General features: G+C 43.5%; 1 protein-coding gene across 1 annotated transcript; it reads left to right on the top strand.

Annotated features, from left to right (window-relative positions):
• The first annotated feature begins 5,367 nt into the window (after positions 1-5,367).
• LOC306782983 (eIF5-mimic protein 2-A-like) lies at positions 5,368-11,347 on the top strand. The gene is made up of 12 exons (XM_079276505.1): positions 5,368-5,489; positions 6,159-6,232; positions 6,712-6,888; positions 7,092-7,186; positions 7,277-7,342; positions 7,441-7,576; positions 8,509-8,618; positions 8,841-9,011; positions 9,617-9,763; positions 9,874-10,012; positions 10,281-10,403; positions 10,642-11,347. Exons 2-12 carry the CDS (start codon positions 6,169-6,171, stop codon positions 10,671-10,673), a joined length of 1,260 nt encoding a protein of 419 aa, XP_079132631.1. The 5' UTR covers positions 5,368-5,489; positions 6,159-6,168; the 3' UTR covers positions 10,674-11,347.
• The last annotated feature ends 3,050 nt before the right edge of the window (positions 11,348-14,397 follow it).

The following is a 14,397-nucleotide window of genomic DNA, read 5'->3' as shown; positions in this document are numbered from 1 at the left end:
TGCCGTCATTCTACCTTGAGAGCGGTTGTTTGAGAACACAGAGGCGTCTATATGTGCAAACAAACGATGATAAAATTCATTATGCGGCATAATAGCCTGTAACCCCCCCCCCCCCCTCAGATCGAGCAAGCCACGTCAGCGAGCAGGAGAGTCACACTGAGCGGTCACGTGATCATGCTGGCAATGATGGAGATTAAAGCGCTCCCTAATGGAGCAGCAGCAGGGCGTTGGGTTGCGCCAAAGAGACGGCCGGAAAACAGAGAGGACAGAGGTTTAGGAGGGGCAGAGAGCGAGCTGCTGCACGAGAACGTGACCTGGAATAGAGTCTCAACACCGCTCCAGATCTGTGTGAGTGAGGCACACTAATACGAGTGCCGAATTGATTTATATCCGTCAAACCCATTTGCAATTCAAATGGGGTTTTCATGGCACACGACCTTCCAGCCTGGTTAAACATAAACCTGTAACCCAAACAAACACAGCGCTTTGTTTACAATACAGTTCAAACACCAGGGAGACAGGTACATTTGCAAAACACGGGCCTACAGCTGGCAATCAAAATGACGACGGGATCAAACAACCATACCAAAATGAATCCACCAAGCACACAAAAACCTTGATTGAAATGAGATGACCGACAGGAACAACAGTCTGTGTTGGCTTTAAGCGGCCCTGGAAACACGTTCTTTATCAGCGTCTTACTATAAGCAACGGGGTCCTACGGGATCGGAAAATAACCTGCCAAAGTTGGAACAGTTCTGGTAATGTCACATGACTGCTGGCCGCCATTTGAGGCGGCCACGGCTCAGTTGGAAAATGGTGATGCACCAATCAGGTTTTAGCAACGTTTGAATCGAAATGTGGTGATCGAGGGCCTTTTTAACAGCAGACATTTTGACTTGTAAATGCCTGCTCACATCCTGTATAATGATGGTCGGAAAAAACATTGCTCTTTTGTAAAGCAGCAGACAGTGTATACCGCGACAGAGCAGGCTAAATAAAAGTAGCCATGACAGTTTCCTCCATTTTGGACTCTGGCTCACCGTTCCCAAGTTGAAAATTGATGTGAAAAATAGAAAAACAGTCTTAACTCGCTTATTTATGCATTTTGACAAATAGCTCTTCATAAGCAACGGAGCATAAGTGTGCCAAGACATCCCTTACGCATACTTACTTCCCTTTGTAGTAAAACACACCGTAAAACCGAAACGTGATTTATACACCATGGACAGATCAGGTGAAAGCTGTGAGCCTTTACGGAGAATTTTAACTTGCATCGTGAAACAGGTGGCAGTTAACTTTGAACTCGGCCCCTCCACACACTCGCAGCTCCCAAATGACGATGCCGGGCAACTGTCTGAATCCTATAAAAGACCATTTACCCACACAACATAAAGCATGCTCATATCTATGCTCACAGTCCACTTGTAAAGCCTTTTAAAAAAAGGACGGCTCTGGTTGTAAATAAAAACCCTGCCTATGGAATCTCTAGGCTGTACAATTAATATGGTCGACAGTCTTCTTTTCGATCCTCAAGGTCCGGGTCGTTGCACTTTACGAGTAACAGCTGTAAAGTGGCCAAACCACTATCGGCTATCAAATACAAGCACACAGGAGAGCCCTGCAAGGTTGCATTTTTTCCCAACTGTATTCTAGTACATGACTCAAATGTTCCCCAGACTGCGCTCCGCATTAGCAGCTTCGGAGTCGTCTGCAGAACAGGCTGTCAAACACTTGGTCTGGCTTGGTTCGCCTTAAGTGAATGGAGAAAGCAGCTGGAGTGGACCTAACAAAGCAGCAGTGAGCCGAATGAAAATGTACAGAGTTATTACTCTAGCTGCTTGGGGAGACTATGGACGGAGAGTTTTACAATTAAAGTGAATGGGTGGACAATTCCCTGCGTCAAACAGCACTGGGGAAGGTTCTTTGTTCGGGTAGTTTATACCCTTTTAACTCCAAAGTAACATAACAGAAAGAAAAGTTCAAACGGGATCATGGTGTATGTAGTTGATGAGGCGCCGCATTGGAGCCGTGACTACTTATCAGCAGGACTTTGGACGCTTCTTCAGAACGCGCTCCCTGAACAGAGGCTGCTGAAGGCTTTCCGCGGTCCAGTCCGTGGGGCTGCACGTGCGTGGCCCGGTCCACCTCTGGTGATGCAGGGTTAACACGAGACGCACGCCTCACTACGCTAAGCTGCACGGCCAGACAAGTGCAAACGCTGTTCATCAGCATGATGCTGGCCCGGGGACTTGGTCCTCTATACACACACACACACACACACTGCATATCACCAAACAGTGTTCATGAAGGAGCCTTTTGGCACTATAAAAAAAAAAAAAAAAAAAAAACCACACTGCTGCAACTGAAAGCAGGCCAGCCAACAAGCTCACTAGAGAAGCAAACAGTCCCCACACACACTGACGTCTTACAAGTCGGAGCTGAAAGGTTGTTACTTTTTCCAGGAGTCTCTGTGCAACCCTGCAGGCTTGCCACACTCACTACCTTTCACAGTCATCTTACGTCACGGTTTGTTTGATCAGCGCGGGTAATAAAGTTCCCATCTGGCTTCCCGGCTGAGCCTCTGGCTAACAGAGGCGGGACATATTTGTGGAAAACCACAAGAAGAAAAGACACAATCCTTTATCTGATCCTCTTGGGAATTTCAAGTTCACAGATGGAATGAGAAGTTGAAAACTGCAGGATACGAAGTAGTGCCAAGCATGGAAAGAATCTTCAATCAAAAAGGAGAGCAACATACTGGAAGATTTAAAGTACAAGAAGAACGTCAGTTTGTAATGTTTCCGCTGAATTCATGTTTTGTATCACTGACGGCCCAAAGCTGAAGAAGCATGAATATGTTTATCCTGGAACTGTGCGCAAATGCTCATAGTTTGGACTAAACTGAGTCATGCTTATGGAAATGAAAATAAGAATCAAAGTCAAGGTAAAACTTGTGTTTAGACTGAGTACAATCAGCAGTTTCTGCATAGGCCTCGACTCTCATTTGAAAACCCATCACAGTTGCTGTTTCCAATTAGAAAATGCAGACACATTCAATTTTCTCTACAGTTACAAGAACACTACAGGCATCCGTGGTGTTTTTACAGCAGCATTTCTCCTATGATATAATGATTCAGTAGAGTTTTTTTTATTTTTATCTGATGCAACCACGGGGTATTTTAATACTGTAGGATGTAGCTTTTTCCTACACCTACTGTAGTTTCTCTTCCCAGCAGGCATTCCTCTCCTCCTCTGATTTATAAGTCCCAGGCTGGATCCCACAGGGGATCCCGGTGGAAAGAAAGCAGGTCAACTCTGACAAGAAGGAACTTTTGGATGTTTCTCAGAGAGGTGAATAGTTTCATTCATGCGGTCCGTGCTCAGCAGTAATTTATTCCAGCCAGCAGCAGCATTAGGATATCTTAAAACTGAGGGCGACTGGAGGGTAAACCTAACTTCAGTCAGTTGAAAGCCGACATTGATCTGTGTCGGTATGGATCCAAGTGTATCCACAGATCATAGCGTACATGGTGTTAGGATGTAATTTTAATGAAATAGGAAGATACTGGCGATTACCTGCCGGTGTGGAGCAGGCTTCTCTATCACTGTCGCAGTCAAAAACAAACAAAAAACGGACACATCTGCTGCTGTCCTCCGCGTCGGGCTCTGCAGGAGTTTGACTCTCGTCAGCGACAAAGATGGCACTTAAATCCGCAGATTATTGCAATTAGCAGCGCACTTTCCATTAGCATTGCCAAAATCTGCCTTAGTTTAGGTTAAGAAAGAGACAAACGGTGAAACTAACTCGGACACACTGAGTCATCCCGGTTTTTATCCTCCAACAACCCGTAGCCTACACAAAGAAAAAGAAAGATTAAAAAAAAAAAACCAACCCCCTCCTGCACGAAGTGAGGAGGTATGAATGAGTTGGGAAGCAGATGGTCCAAAGACAATACAAAGTTTACTTTGGAAAAAGAAAAGAAAAGTTGCAACAGTGTAACAAATATGACTCAAACGGTCGCAGTAGTTACAATATTGAGCACATGTAACAGAACATGTCAAACTTGCCTCTTTATCGCTGCAAGAGTTGCTCCCTGTCGTCCTAAATCCACTTCTGCGAACAAAAAAGTAGGATCCCAGAGGTGATTCTCCAAGTGCTGGAGTGGCTCCTGAAGCCCTTCGCCGCTGCCTTTAGTCTAACGCGTGTCAGCTGTACTGGATGAGGCTGAACGTGGCTCTCATCTGGACCTCAGCACTTTGAATGGAGCTCTGGATGGATTTGAGAGTGCGTGGTCCGCCGGGCGTAGGGAGTGGCTGGAGCGGTGTCTCTGGGCTAGTCCAGCGTCCCTTAATCACCTCTAGCGTAGGGGGAGGTGGGGCTGTGATGCCTTCAAATGTCGTCGGGATTTTTGGTGATAATCACTCTTCGTGACTCCAGCCGTGATTATGGGCAAAAAACAAAGCTTTCTCCAGCCCTATTCCATCGCCAGTCATTTCTGATAATAGGCTACACCTCACATCCAAACATCCCAATCTTAAATGTGGTGCCATACCGATAACCAAACCTTGGGCCAGAGGGTGTGCTTTTCGTAAACGAGAATAGTATTTCTGGAATATTAACGAAAAACTGATAAATGGACTGATAACATGTTTTTTTTGCATGTGTAAACAAAGGCAGTCGCTGGGCTAAAAGGTCAATCTTGGCCAAAACAAGGCGAAACAATAGTTGACAAACCTTTAGAACCAAGCTTTACGAGGTGAATAGTAACGCAACATTAAAGTGTTTCCTTCATCCCATAGACGGGTAGCCCAACCACCCGACAGCACAACATCCCCCTCCTGTGTCTTAATGATAGATAGCAACGACTTGTTGACCCATTATTTAATGCTCGCCACTAACTCTGGGTCAGTTTGGTGTGTCAATAGATATGGTTAAACCCTATACTGTATGAATTAATACATACTTTATATATAAATATACACTTTATACACAGTATATGGGTTAAACCAATCCTGATGACCAGAAAACTGACCCTGTTCAGATTTTTTTTTCATCTATTCATTCCTTTAGCGCTGACACAGCGCTGTGGAGATAGGTGAGCCTATTCATTACAGCGTTAACTGAACACAATGCCTACGAACTGTACAGGGGGGTTAATTGCAAGGGTTGAAGTTAGTAATGTATTTTGCAAAGTAGGTAGAGGGTACGTTAAACAATATTGTATTGAATACTAAAATTTGGTATTAAGTTCACCATGGTTATTTTCATTCCGACAATATTTTCTCAGTTTTTAACAGTTTGTGAATTGTGTTCACCCCACACAAGTGTAATGACCCACATAGAATCAGTGTTAATGCGCATGCGTTGTGACGTCCACACTTTCCTCTTCTCTGGGATTGAGTGCTAACGCTACCTGACTGTAATCGTTCACCAGTGGTATTAGTTTTTATTTTACGGACTGTTTTTGCTCATAAAGAGGATTTCGGTGAGTTTGTCTTTGTTCGATGTAATGGAGCGACGGTTTATATTTAAGCTTATTTCGGCACTGCGTCAGGCTGACTGTAGCTAGCTAGTTAAGCTAAGCTAAGGTTAGCATCGACGTTACCCCGTGTTTGAAGTTAGATATCCACGGCTTTAACATGGCGAGCTAACGTCAATCCGTTGGTGTGAAAGTGTGTGCCATCTTTCCAGATCTTGATAAACCAACATTTTGAAAAACAGTTGCGTTAACTACACGTCGTTTGATATGTTAGCACCATAACGGTGAACATGGTTAGACGAACGCCCAAGACTGTTGCTTTTACACAGTTTCCATTATGCTGGTAAAACTAAATTATGCATACATTGGCACCCAAGGATTATTACATTGCTCCCTAAAATATGTCGTATGGCTAGCTTGTTTAACCATGCGCTAACTCCAGTGTTGTTCTCTAGTTTGTTTCCATTACATTTAACGTTATATTTAGATGAATACTAATTCCGAAACGGCCTTCACCTTTGAATGTTGTCTCGCACGATGTATTCAGTTTTTAAATAAACTTAAGCTAGGTGATGGCTAGAATTGTTATCATTTTAAAGTGTTTTTCAATGCATATTATAGAATTAGAAAGTAATTTTGTGTCCTGATCTTAATTCCATTACTCTTGTCTTTCAGAGTGTCTTTTATGAGTAATCAAAGGCAGCAGAAGCCTACGCTAACAGGCCAGCGTTTCAAAACCCGGAAAAGAGGTGACCCACTTTAGTGTATCGCACAATTTCGCACACAGATCTTTTTTGGAGGTTCTAGTTTTAATGAACAAGTAGGCCTCTGTCAGATTTCACAAAGAGCACGTGCTTGATTGTCTTCCAGCTTTTCATAGTGCTGACTTTTTCATGCAGCACCATACCTGTCTACAATCACAGACACAGGCATGTGATTGTATAGTTGTATAACTGAAGAGCACGCCCATTTGTTCACGAACTAGATATTTAACACATTTAATTTGCCACTTTGCATATTAAAGAATGGTATCTGGCCAAACACTGTTGTGTGGAAAATACATTTAGTTTAAATGATGTTTTTCACTGCGAGAGTAGGTGGAAAAAAAAAAAAAAAAAATCTATCTATCTATCACACATATCAATCACACACACGCGTCCCCGAATATGTCTTTTAGAATGTCTTAAGTGGCAGGATAAACTCATGTATAAATGTGTCTTTTTAACAGATGAAAAGGAAAGGTTTGACCCCACCCAGTTTCAGGAAAGCATCGTACAAGGTCTGAACCAATCTGGCACTGATTTGGAAGCAGTCGCAAAGTTCCTTGATTCCTCTGGTGCCAAGCTTGACTACCGACGCTATGTAGAGACTCTCTTCGACATCCTGGTGGCTGGTGGAATGCTGGGTAAGAGGCAGGACTCTTTGTCATATTTGTTTCATACATTGTTGAGCTGAAGACTGTGTGTCGTGAAACAAATAGTTCCCAGGAAAGCTTTTATATTCTTTCAGTTTTGTTGCATTTGCAGACACACAATAAAGTAAAGCAACCGAGTGGAGTTATGGAGCATAACAATTACAAAGTTTTGAAACTGTGTTGTTTCTTTTCAGCCCCAGGGGGTACGTTGTCCGATGACATGACCCGCACAGAGTTCTGTCTCTTCAAAGCACAAGAGGACATGGAGACCATGCACGCATATGCCCAGGTGGATACCATTACATTTTCACCGTTATCACAGGAAAGTTAAGAATCAACTTCAGTTGCTACAAATAAAGAATTGTTTGTTTCCTTCTAGGTCTTTAACAAGCTCATCCGGCGTTACAAATACTTGGAGAAAGGATTTCAGGAGGAGATTAAAAAGGTTTGCCATTCGCTAAAGGCACCTTTACAGGAACACATAATACCTTTCCAGGTCAAGTTTCTGAATTCATGACCATGTTATTCTTTGCTTTTTGGCAGCTGCTGCTGTTCCTCAAGGGCTTCACTGAGTCTGAGCGCAACAAGCTAGCCATGCTGGCAGGAATTCTGCTGGCCAACGGCAACCTCTCTGCAGCCATTCTCAGCAGCCTCTTCAATGAGAACCTCGTCAAAGAAGGTACCGACTTCTTTGCCTCGTAGGCGTGCCTAGTCGTGTCGTTCCTTGTTTTGCAGAAAGGAACCGCAGGTAGAAATAGTTGGACTGAGATTAAATAATCGGATGTTAAGTAAGATCTTTGTTTTGCTCTCGTTAGTTACTTGCCTGGAAATCAACACAAGTTTACTGTATTTTCCTGAAAGACACGTATAGTAAGCATTATCCTTTGCAATTACAATGACGAGACCATTACTACACCAATTAAACATTTGGGGAAATTAATCAATTGGCAGTCACAAATGCTCAAAACTTTCATCCATCCATAGACAAGCAAACAGGCTTACAAACCGACATGCCAAGCTACCCTCAAAGAACTAGTGCCAAGAAAGACAGCTGATCAAACTACAGTCCAACCAATACTGGATTGTATAGGCCAATATTGATATTTGAGACCCTAACCCACATACGCGTACATCTACACCCACTTAAGTAGTTAATAGTCCTCATTCCTAATCAAGAGAGAACCCGGCGTTATGGAAAGACGAAATAGCCCATCATTTATGTGAAAATGTTTAAATGAGTCTTGTTTAATGCTTTGAGTATGAATTGATATTGTCTGACAAAAGGATGCAGATGACAGTTGGTTGAGTTTTTGCAGAAGAAAAAAACTGATGGGTGGCTTTAGTTGGTCCCACTGGCGCACAATGATTGCCATGTGGCTTAATGTATTTCCTTTTTGCTCTGTTGCTGAAATTATGTTCACTGAAATTATATATCAAAAATGACTAAACTTATTCAATTTAGTTGGTGCATCCTTGTTTTAGGCATTGTTCCAGGTAAAACCTGACTCATCGCATCCTGGGAGGTTGTTTGCCAATGTAATACTCAGGCCTTACTTTATCCTGGTAGGTCTGTTAGCAACAGCTGACTCCCATTTTTCTGCATTTGTTCAGGGGTTTCAGCGTGCTTCGCTGTAAAACTCTTCAAATCCTGGCTTTCTGAAAAGGACATCAGCTCAGTCTCTTCCAGTCTCCGAAAGGTTGGCATGGACAGCAGGCTCATGGTGAGAATGACGAGGCTCAGATGAAGTATTATACTTCCCGATGCAGTACGGGTCAGACTGCCTGTGCACTCTAAATATGGTTGTTTGATGAAAATATGATTAACAATCTGCTGTGATTGTGCCATGCAGTACTCAGGCAATTAATGAACAATGGTCTCCTAATTGCCGAAGAAACCTCGTCGACTGAACCGGGTCTGCCTCAATATTTGACTGCTTTTTCAGGAGCTGTTCCCTGCCAACAAGCGCAGTTGTGAGCACTTCTCAAAGTACTTCTCAGATGCCGGACTGGAGGAGCTTTCGGACTTTGCCAAAAACCAGCAGTCCATAGGGGCTCGCAAGGAGCTGCAGAAGGAGCTTGAGGAGCAGATGTCACGTGGGGACCCCCTCAAAGATGTAAGGCCCATTCGTTTTTCCCATTTTGCGTATCGAAACCACTGAGGGTTGGCACTTAGTTTGTACTCGCCGTAGTGAAGCCGGTGCACCAGAAAACGACTATCTCGGCCCGCCCGAGGTGCTCGTAGGCTCCTCTAGTGGTCGCAGCGCATGGTCGTTGACCTCTGAGTATTTGTAACTTGGCCCGTGCGATCACGTGACCTTCACTGATGAAAGCACCATTTAAATGTCTGGAGATTATATAAAGGAGGCCAATTGGTTTTGAGGTGCTTTAGAAACAGAAGGTCTTAAGTCTTTGAGTGTATATTTTACAGGCTATATAACCTTTGTTCACTTATAATGCATGTAGTACTTGACTTGTTTCTTTACAGGGCTTGTACAAAGGCAGTAAAGTAATTCATGAATGTGAAATGAGTTTACAGGTAATGACAGTCCCTCCTTGGCATTGTGAATCAATGACAATTTTCTGCTCCTGTGAGCCTCTTTATCCTGCCAGGGTTCTCGTACCTCAGGCTTTCTAAAGCAATAAGCCTCAGCATAGCTGGCCATTGTTAGCCCGCTTTTCCAATAATGCTGTGTTCCATCCCTGGACCCGGGTCTTGCAGATCATCCTCTACGTCCGAGATGAAATCAAGAAGAACAACATCTCTGAGCAGAAGATGATTGAACTCATTTGGTCCAGCGTGATGAGCTCAGTGGAGTGGAACAAGAAGGAGGAGCTGGTCACAGAACAAGCCATCAAACTTTTAAAGGTGACTTGGCAGAGAAGATAATTGATTTACTAACCCAAAGCCATTTCACCGGCAAAGTGATTTTAAGAATTCAGAATAATATAACTGATTTCTCTGTTTTAAATTCTCAGCAATACAGCCCGCTGCTGAAGGCGTTCACCTCCCAGGGCCTCTCTGAACTAACTCTCCTGCTGAAGATCCAGGAGTACTGTTACGACAACATCCACTTCATGAAGGCATTCCAGAAGATTGTGGTGCTGCTCTACAAAGGTGAGTTATGTGTTTCTATAAAGCGCCTTTTTTTTTTTTTGCATCCTCAAGTTTGCGGGGGAAAGTTTTGTAGTGGAAAAAGCTCTGAAGCCACGCGTGAACGATGCCAGATGGCCAGAGATTATAGCCAAAAGTTTGTCTTGATTGATGTCTTCAACCTGCCGGGTGACATTTGTTTTTCTAGCACCTGTGGCAATATTTGTGCTGCTGGCATCATGTTGGATAGATTCAGTTTTTTATTTGATGTTTTGTTTGTTTATTCTCAAAGCGGATGTTTTGAGCGAGGAAGCAATTCTGAAGTGGTACAACGAAGCCCACGTTGCCAAAGGAAAGAGCGTTTTCCTTGAACAGATGAAAAAGTTTGTTGAATGGCTGAAGAACGCAGAGGAAGGTAAGCGTCCCCTTGATCTGCCTTGATCGCATTGTGTTTTTGGTTCTACCTCTCACAGCCCTAGTACACCGTAACATGCCGTGGGTTTGTGCTGCATCGCATTCTTTCTGATGAACAAACGGACGTATCGATTTGTCCCGTGTATTCTTTATTTTCTCAGTTTGTATGACATTGGTGGTAATGCTTATTGTGCATTTCTGGTCAGAGTGCTGACTGCTTTCTGTTTGTATTTTTCCAGAGTCTGAGTCTGAGGAAGAGGAGGCAGACTGAGGACCTCTACCTATGACTACCATCTTGATTTCTACTTTTACATTGATATAGCACCAGATGCAGTAGAAGGACTCGTTGCAGGAGTCTGTCTGTATTTAGTTTTTTCTTTCTCTATTCCCTACCTCCTAATAACTCGTTCAACTGTAATGTAAGGGCTTTAATATTTTCATTTCCAACATGTTTACTGTCTGAATCAATACTTGTACTCTTCTTTATTCTCCTACAACAGCCGGTCACAGAACCACGTTTAGCTGAATAGATCGAAGCCCCTTTTATTTAACAAAGGGACTTTTTTTTTGCGACGGATGGTTCCCTTTGAAATCAGCCCGTTTGGAGGCATATTTCACAGCTGTTCTATTCAGTCATAGAACTCTTGTTTGCTAGAGGTTTGTCTGTCGCCATGATATCTTGGTCCTCTGAAAGGCAAACGGTTTTCTCGACCTCATTTTACATTTCTGCCAATTATGTGACCACTTTGAATTTTTTGCCAATTTGTTAGATTCCGTTATTGGTGATGAAAAAAATGCCATTTCAAGCAGCAGTCATGGTGGCAATGACCCACAAAATGAACTTTAAATGTTTTCTACATCTTACGAAACAGAATCATGCAAGTGTATTGTTTTTTCCTTTACCATACAGTTTGACTTTTTAAAATAAAGGGGAAATTAATGGTTTCCATTACTGCTGGATTTACTGTTAGTCGTGTCAGATCACCGTTATAGTGTGAAGCTGCATAATGGGGATATTATGAGCAATTAGACTATTTTAGTCCTAAATACGCAGCCAGTGGTACTGAAAGGATCTTGTAGAAAGCTCGCTCACCTCTGATATCCCACTTTTAAATGGTAATTATGGCTCAGCCAAGCATGCGAGATTCTGATTCAAGATGTTATGAAAGCGGAGGTCCATGCGCATTCATTACGACAAGTCATCTTACAAAGGCTGAGAAACGAGCCGCTCCTTTTCATGCCATACTGCAAAACAAATTCTGAAGTTTGAGTGCGTATTTAACCACATGCATTACAGGTGATATTAAAGTGTCAGGAAACGGTTTATTGATTCCCCCCCCCCAACCAAACCAAAAATTCTATAGTTTATACTCTTTACTTTGGTGTTGAATCAAGACTATTGTCTCTTCCTCTGGAAAGGATCTATTCATGCATGCTTGAACATGTTTGTGCATCTTTCAGAGGAAAATTATTCTCTTCAGCACCAACCATCACAGTTACCCAGGCCTTGAATGCACTAGAGTGGTTATGGTAGGAGGTATTGTAAGTGAAGGTGAAACTGATTAAGAATTGTCTAGACCTCTAACATTTACTCAAGTGTCTTTACAATGGCATTGCTACATCGGCTGGGTAATATATTCTAATCCAAAGGAACCTATACTGTACACGGCAGAGTACCTCGAACATTATTGACTGATTATCAATTTCACTCTGTACCAACAGATGGCAGTAAGGCCTTAAAATAAGCTCTTTCCTTCCATTAAAGCCTTCCACAGTTTAAGAGTAGAGCTCAAATAGGAAAAAGCCATTTTGAAGAAAGCAGACTGGAAAGTATTAGACAGGCACAACAAAGCATCCGACACCAATGTTCTCTGTGTGCCCCGGAGGATTTGTTTACCTTTTGGTTTGATAGTCCCTCTAAACAACATGAAACCATTTTGGAGAGTGACATGTGAAGGAGGAGAGAAACACGGCTGCTTTTGAGATTTTGGTCGTGAGAGCGTGTATCGTGCTGAATGGCAGCGATGCTCCCCACTCCTTCCCTGTGCAAAGCACCGGCGATGCCATTTTGGTGGGACCATTATCTGCTTGTTACCAGCGCTGCCTCGCGTCACACCACACAGCGCTCCTCCCTGCATGTCATTTTGTGCAGGCACTGAGCACGGCTGCGTATTGAGGGAGGCTCTGGTATAATGAGCTGTACACACTGTGCTGCTGACACATCTGTTTGTTTTGCTCCCGTTTTTAAACAATGACATATGCTGCTGGAGATACAGTAGGTATCCCAAGGCTTACCTTTCTCCCAGTTGTATCTCAATGTGTGGAAACACACCGAGCAAGACGGACTTGTCTCTTTAGTGACCGGGAGGCCACACGTGTCATTCCCTCAGTGATGATTTCATCTCATTATCCTGTAGCATTCATAACAAAATCATTTTTTGTAAATGACTTTTTTTCAACGTGTCAGAGAAAAACAGAAGGAAAAAAAACATTAACTTGTTCTATTTTTGGAAAATTCTCTCAGTTGGACTTCCCTCTTGAACTGAACAGCCCAGCACAATGTGCCAGGGGAGTTGTGGAGAGCAATTATTCTGGATTTCACACTGTGGCTTTGGTCAGTAAACACAACTCAGACTGCAATGCACAACTCATCTGAATAATGCTGTCAGAAAACAGAGGGAGACCAGGCAATGGTTCGTTTCAATGAGAAGAGAGACACTTGAGATAATAACTCAGGTTTTTTCAAGCAAAAAAAAAAGTAAACCCCACTACCCGCCTCCGACCACGGCGCGCTGTGCTGAGCACAATAGATGCACTGTTTATGTTTTGGGCAAATTGTATGATATGTTTGCTTTGCATTTCAAGCAGCATTTTGGCCAGTTTTGTTTTTTCTGCTCTGCTGCTGTTGTATTTATGGAAGACCGCTCTAATGCTGGGCTTAGCACCCAGGTGAAATATGGAAATGAGGATCAACATGTTGGCTCACCAAACGCTGCCAATTTGTCCTCGGATCAACTTCTGCCAAACATCCTAAAGCAGTGCAGCCTCCCGGCCTCAATGTAGTCATATCATGGACAACTGAGCGCCTCTGTGACAGGAAATCGCTGCTAAGCTCTTAATTAAAACCAAGAGTGCCGAGGAGATTTATTTTTTGGGGTTATAGGCTGACAGCCACTGTTGTCTGTCAGCTGTCCCCGCTCGGCCTGTGTTGAAGGCTCTGTCCCTGAAGGCAACACGGCCACCCTCTCCTGAAGCTATATCACGCAGCTGCCTTTTTAACGCTGTAACGCTGTAGCCTGGAACCATTCTTCTCAAGGTTGTTCATCGCGTGTTATACTCCGGTTCCAGAGGCAGTTTAATTAAAGAAGACAACTACAGGTTTGAACCTTTTTATACCGTGGCCACTGCCTGACTACGGTCTCTGTTTACCTTTAGCCTTTATCACTGCTTTCCTATTTCTATTTCACTTTTACGTTTCAACAACCTGTCTGCTGGTCCTAGTGGTGTATGTTTCTTTATTAGGAAATGAACAGTGAGTGAGGGATCATCTCAAATGACCAAAGTGTGGCTATTGCGCTCCTTCAAAAGGTCACTGACATGGTATTTGAAACTGGGGGGGGGGGGGTTGAAGGAAGAGATGCAGCAAGAAAAACAAGACGGCCAACAGCCGAATCATAAAAGTGAGCACGACCAATATAATTGAAAGGATGAAACGCACAGGTGGTGCTGACAGGGTTCATTGATCTGGTGGGCACCGCAACCTCAAATAAGGGCATCTTTGCCCCCTGAAAGCCCCCCCCCCCCCCCTGCCAGCTTATGGGGATCACACTGAGGGTGTGTGATGGCCTGGCGGTGAGAGTCCGGGGATTTAGCAGCTCGACTCCAGTCAACACTGAGGCTCGTCACAAACATCATTACTTTCTTGGCTCGTCCGCCTCCCTCTTCAGTGGCGTGATAGCTGTGTACAAACGACTGGGAGCAAAGGGATGGATGGC

This window comes from Melanostigma gelatinosum (assembly GCF_949748355.1).
Source record: "Melanostigma gelatinosum genome assembly, chromosome: 10".
In the NCBI taxonomy this organism is placed as follows: Eukaryota; Metazoa; Chordata; class Actinopteri; order Perciformes; family Zoarcidae; genus Melanostigma; species Melanostigma gelatinosum.
Note: the sequence above shows the minus strand (reverse complement) of the source record. Positions and strands in the feature narration are given on the sequence as shown.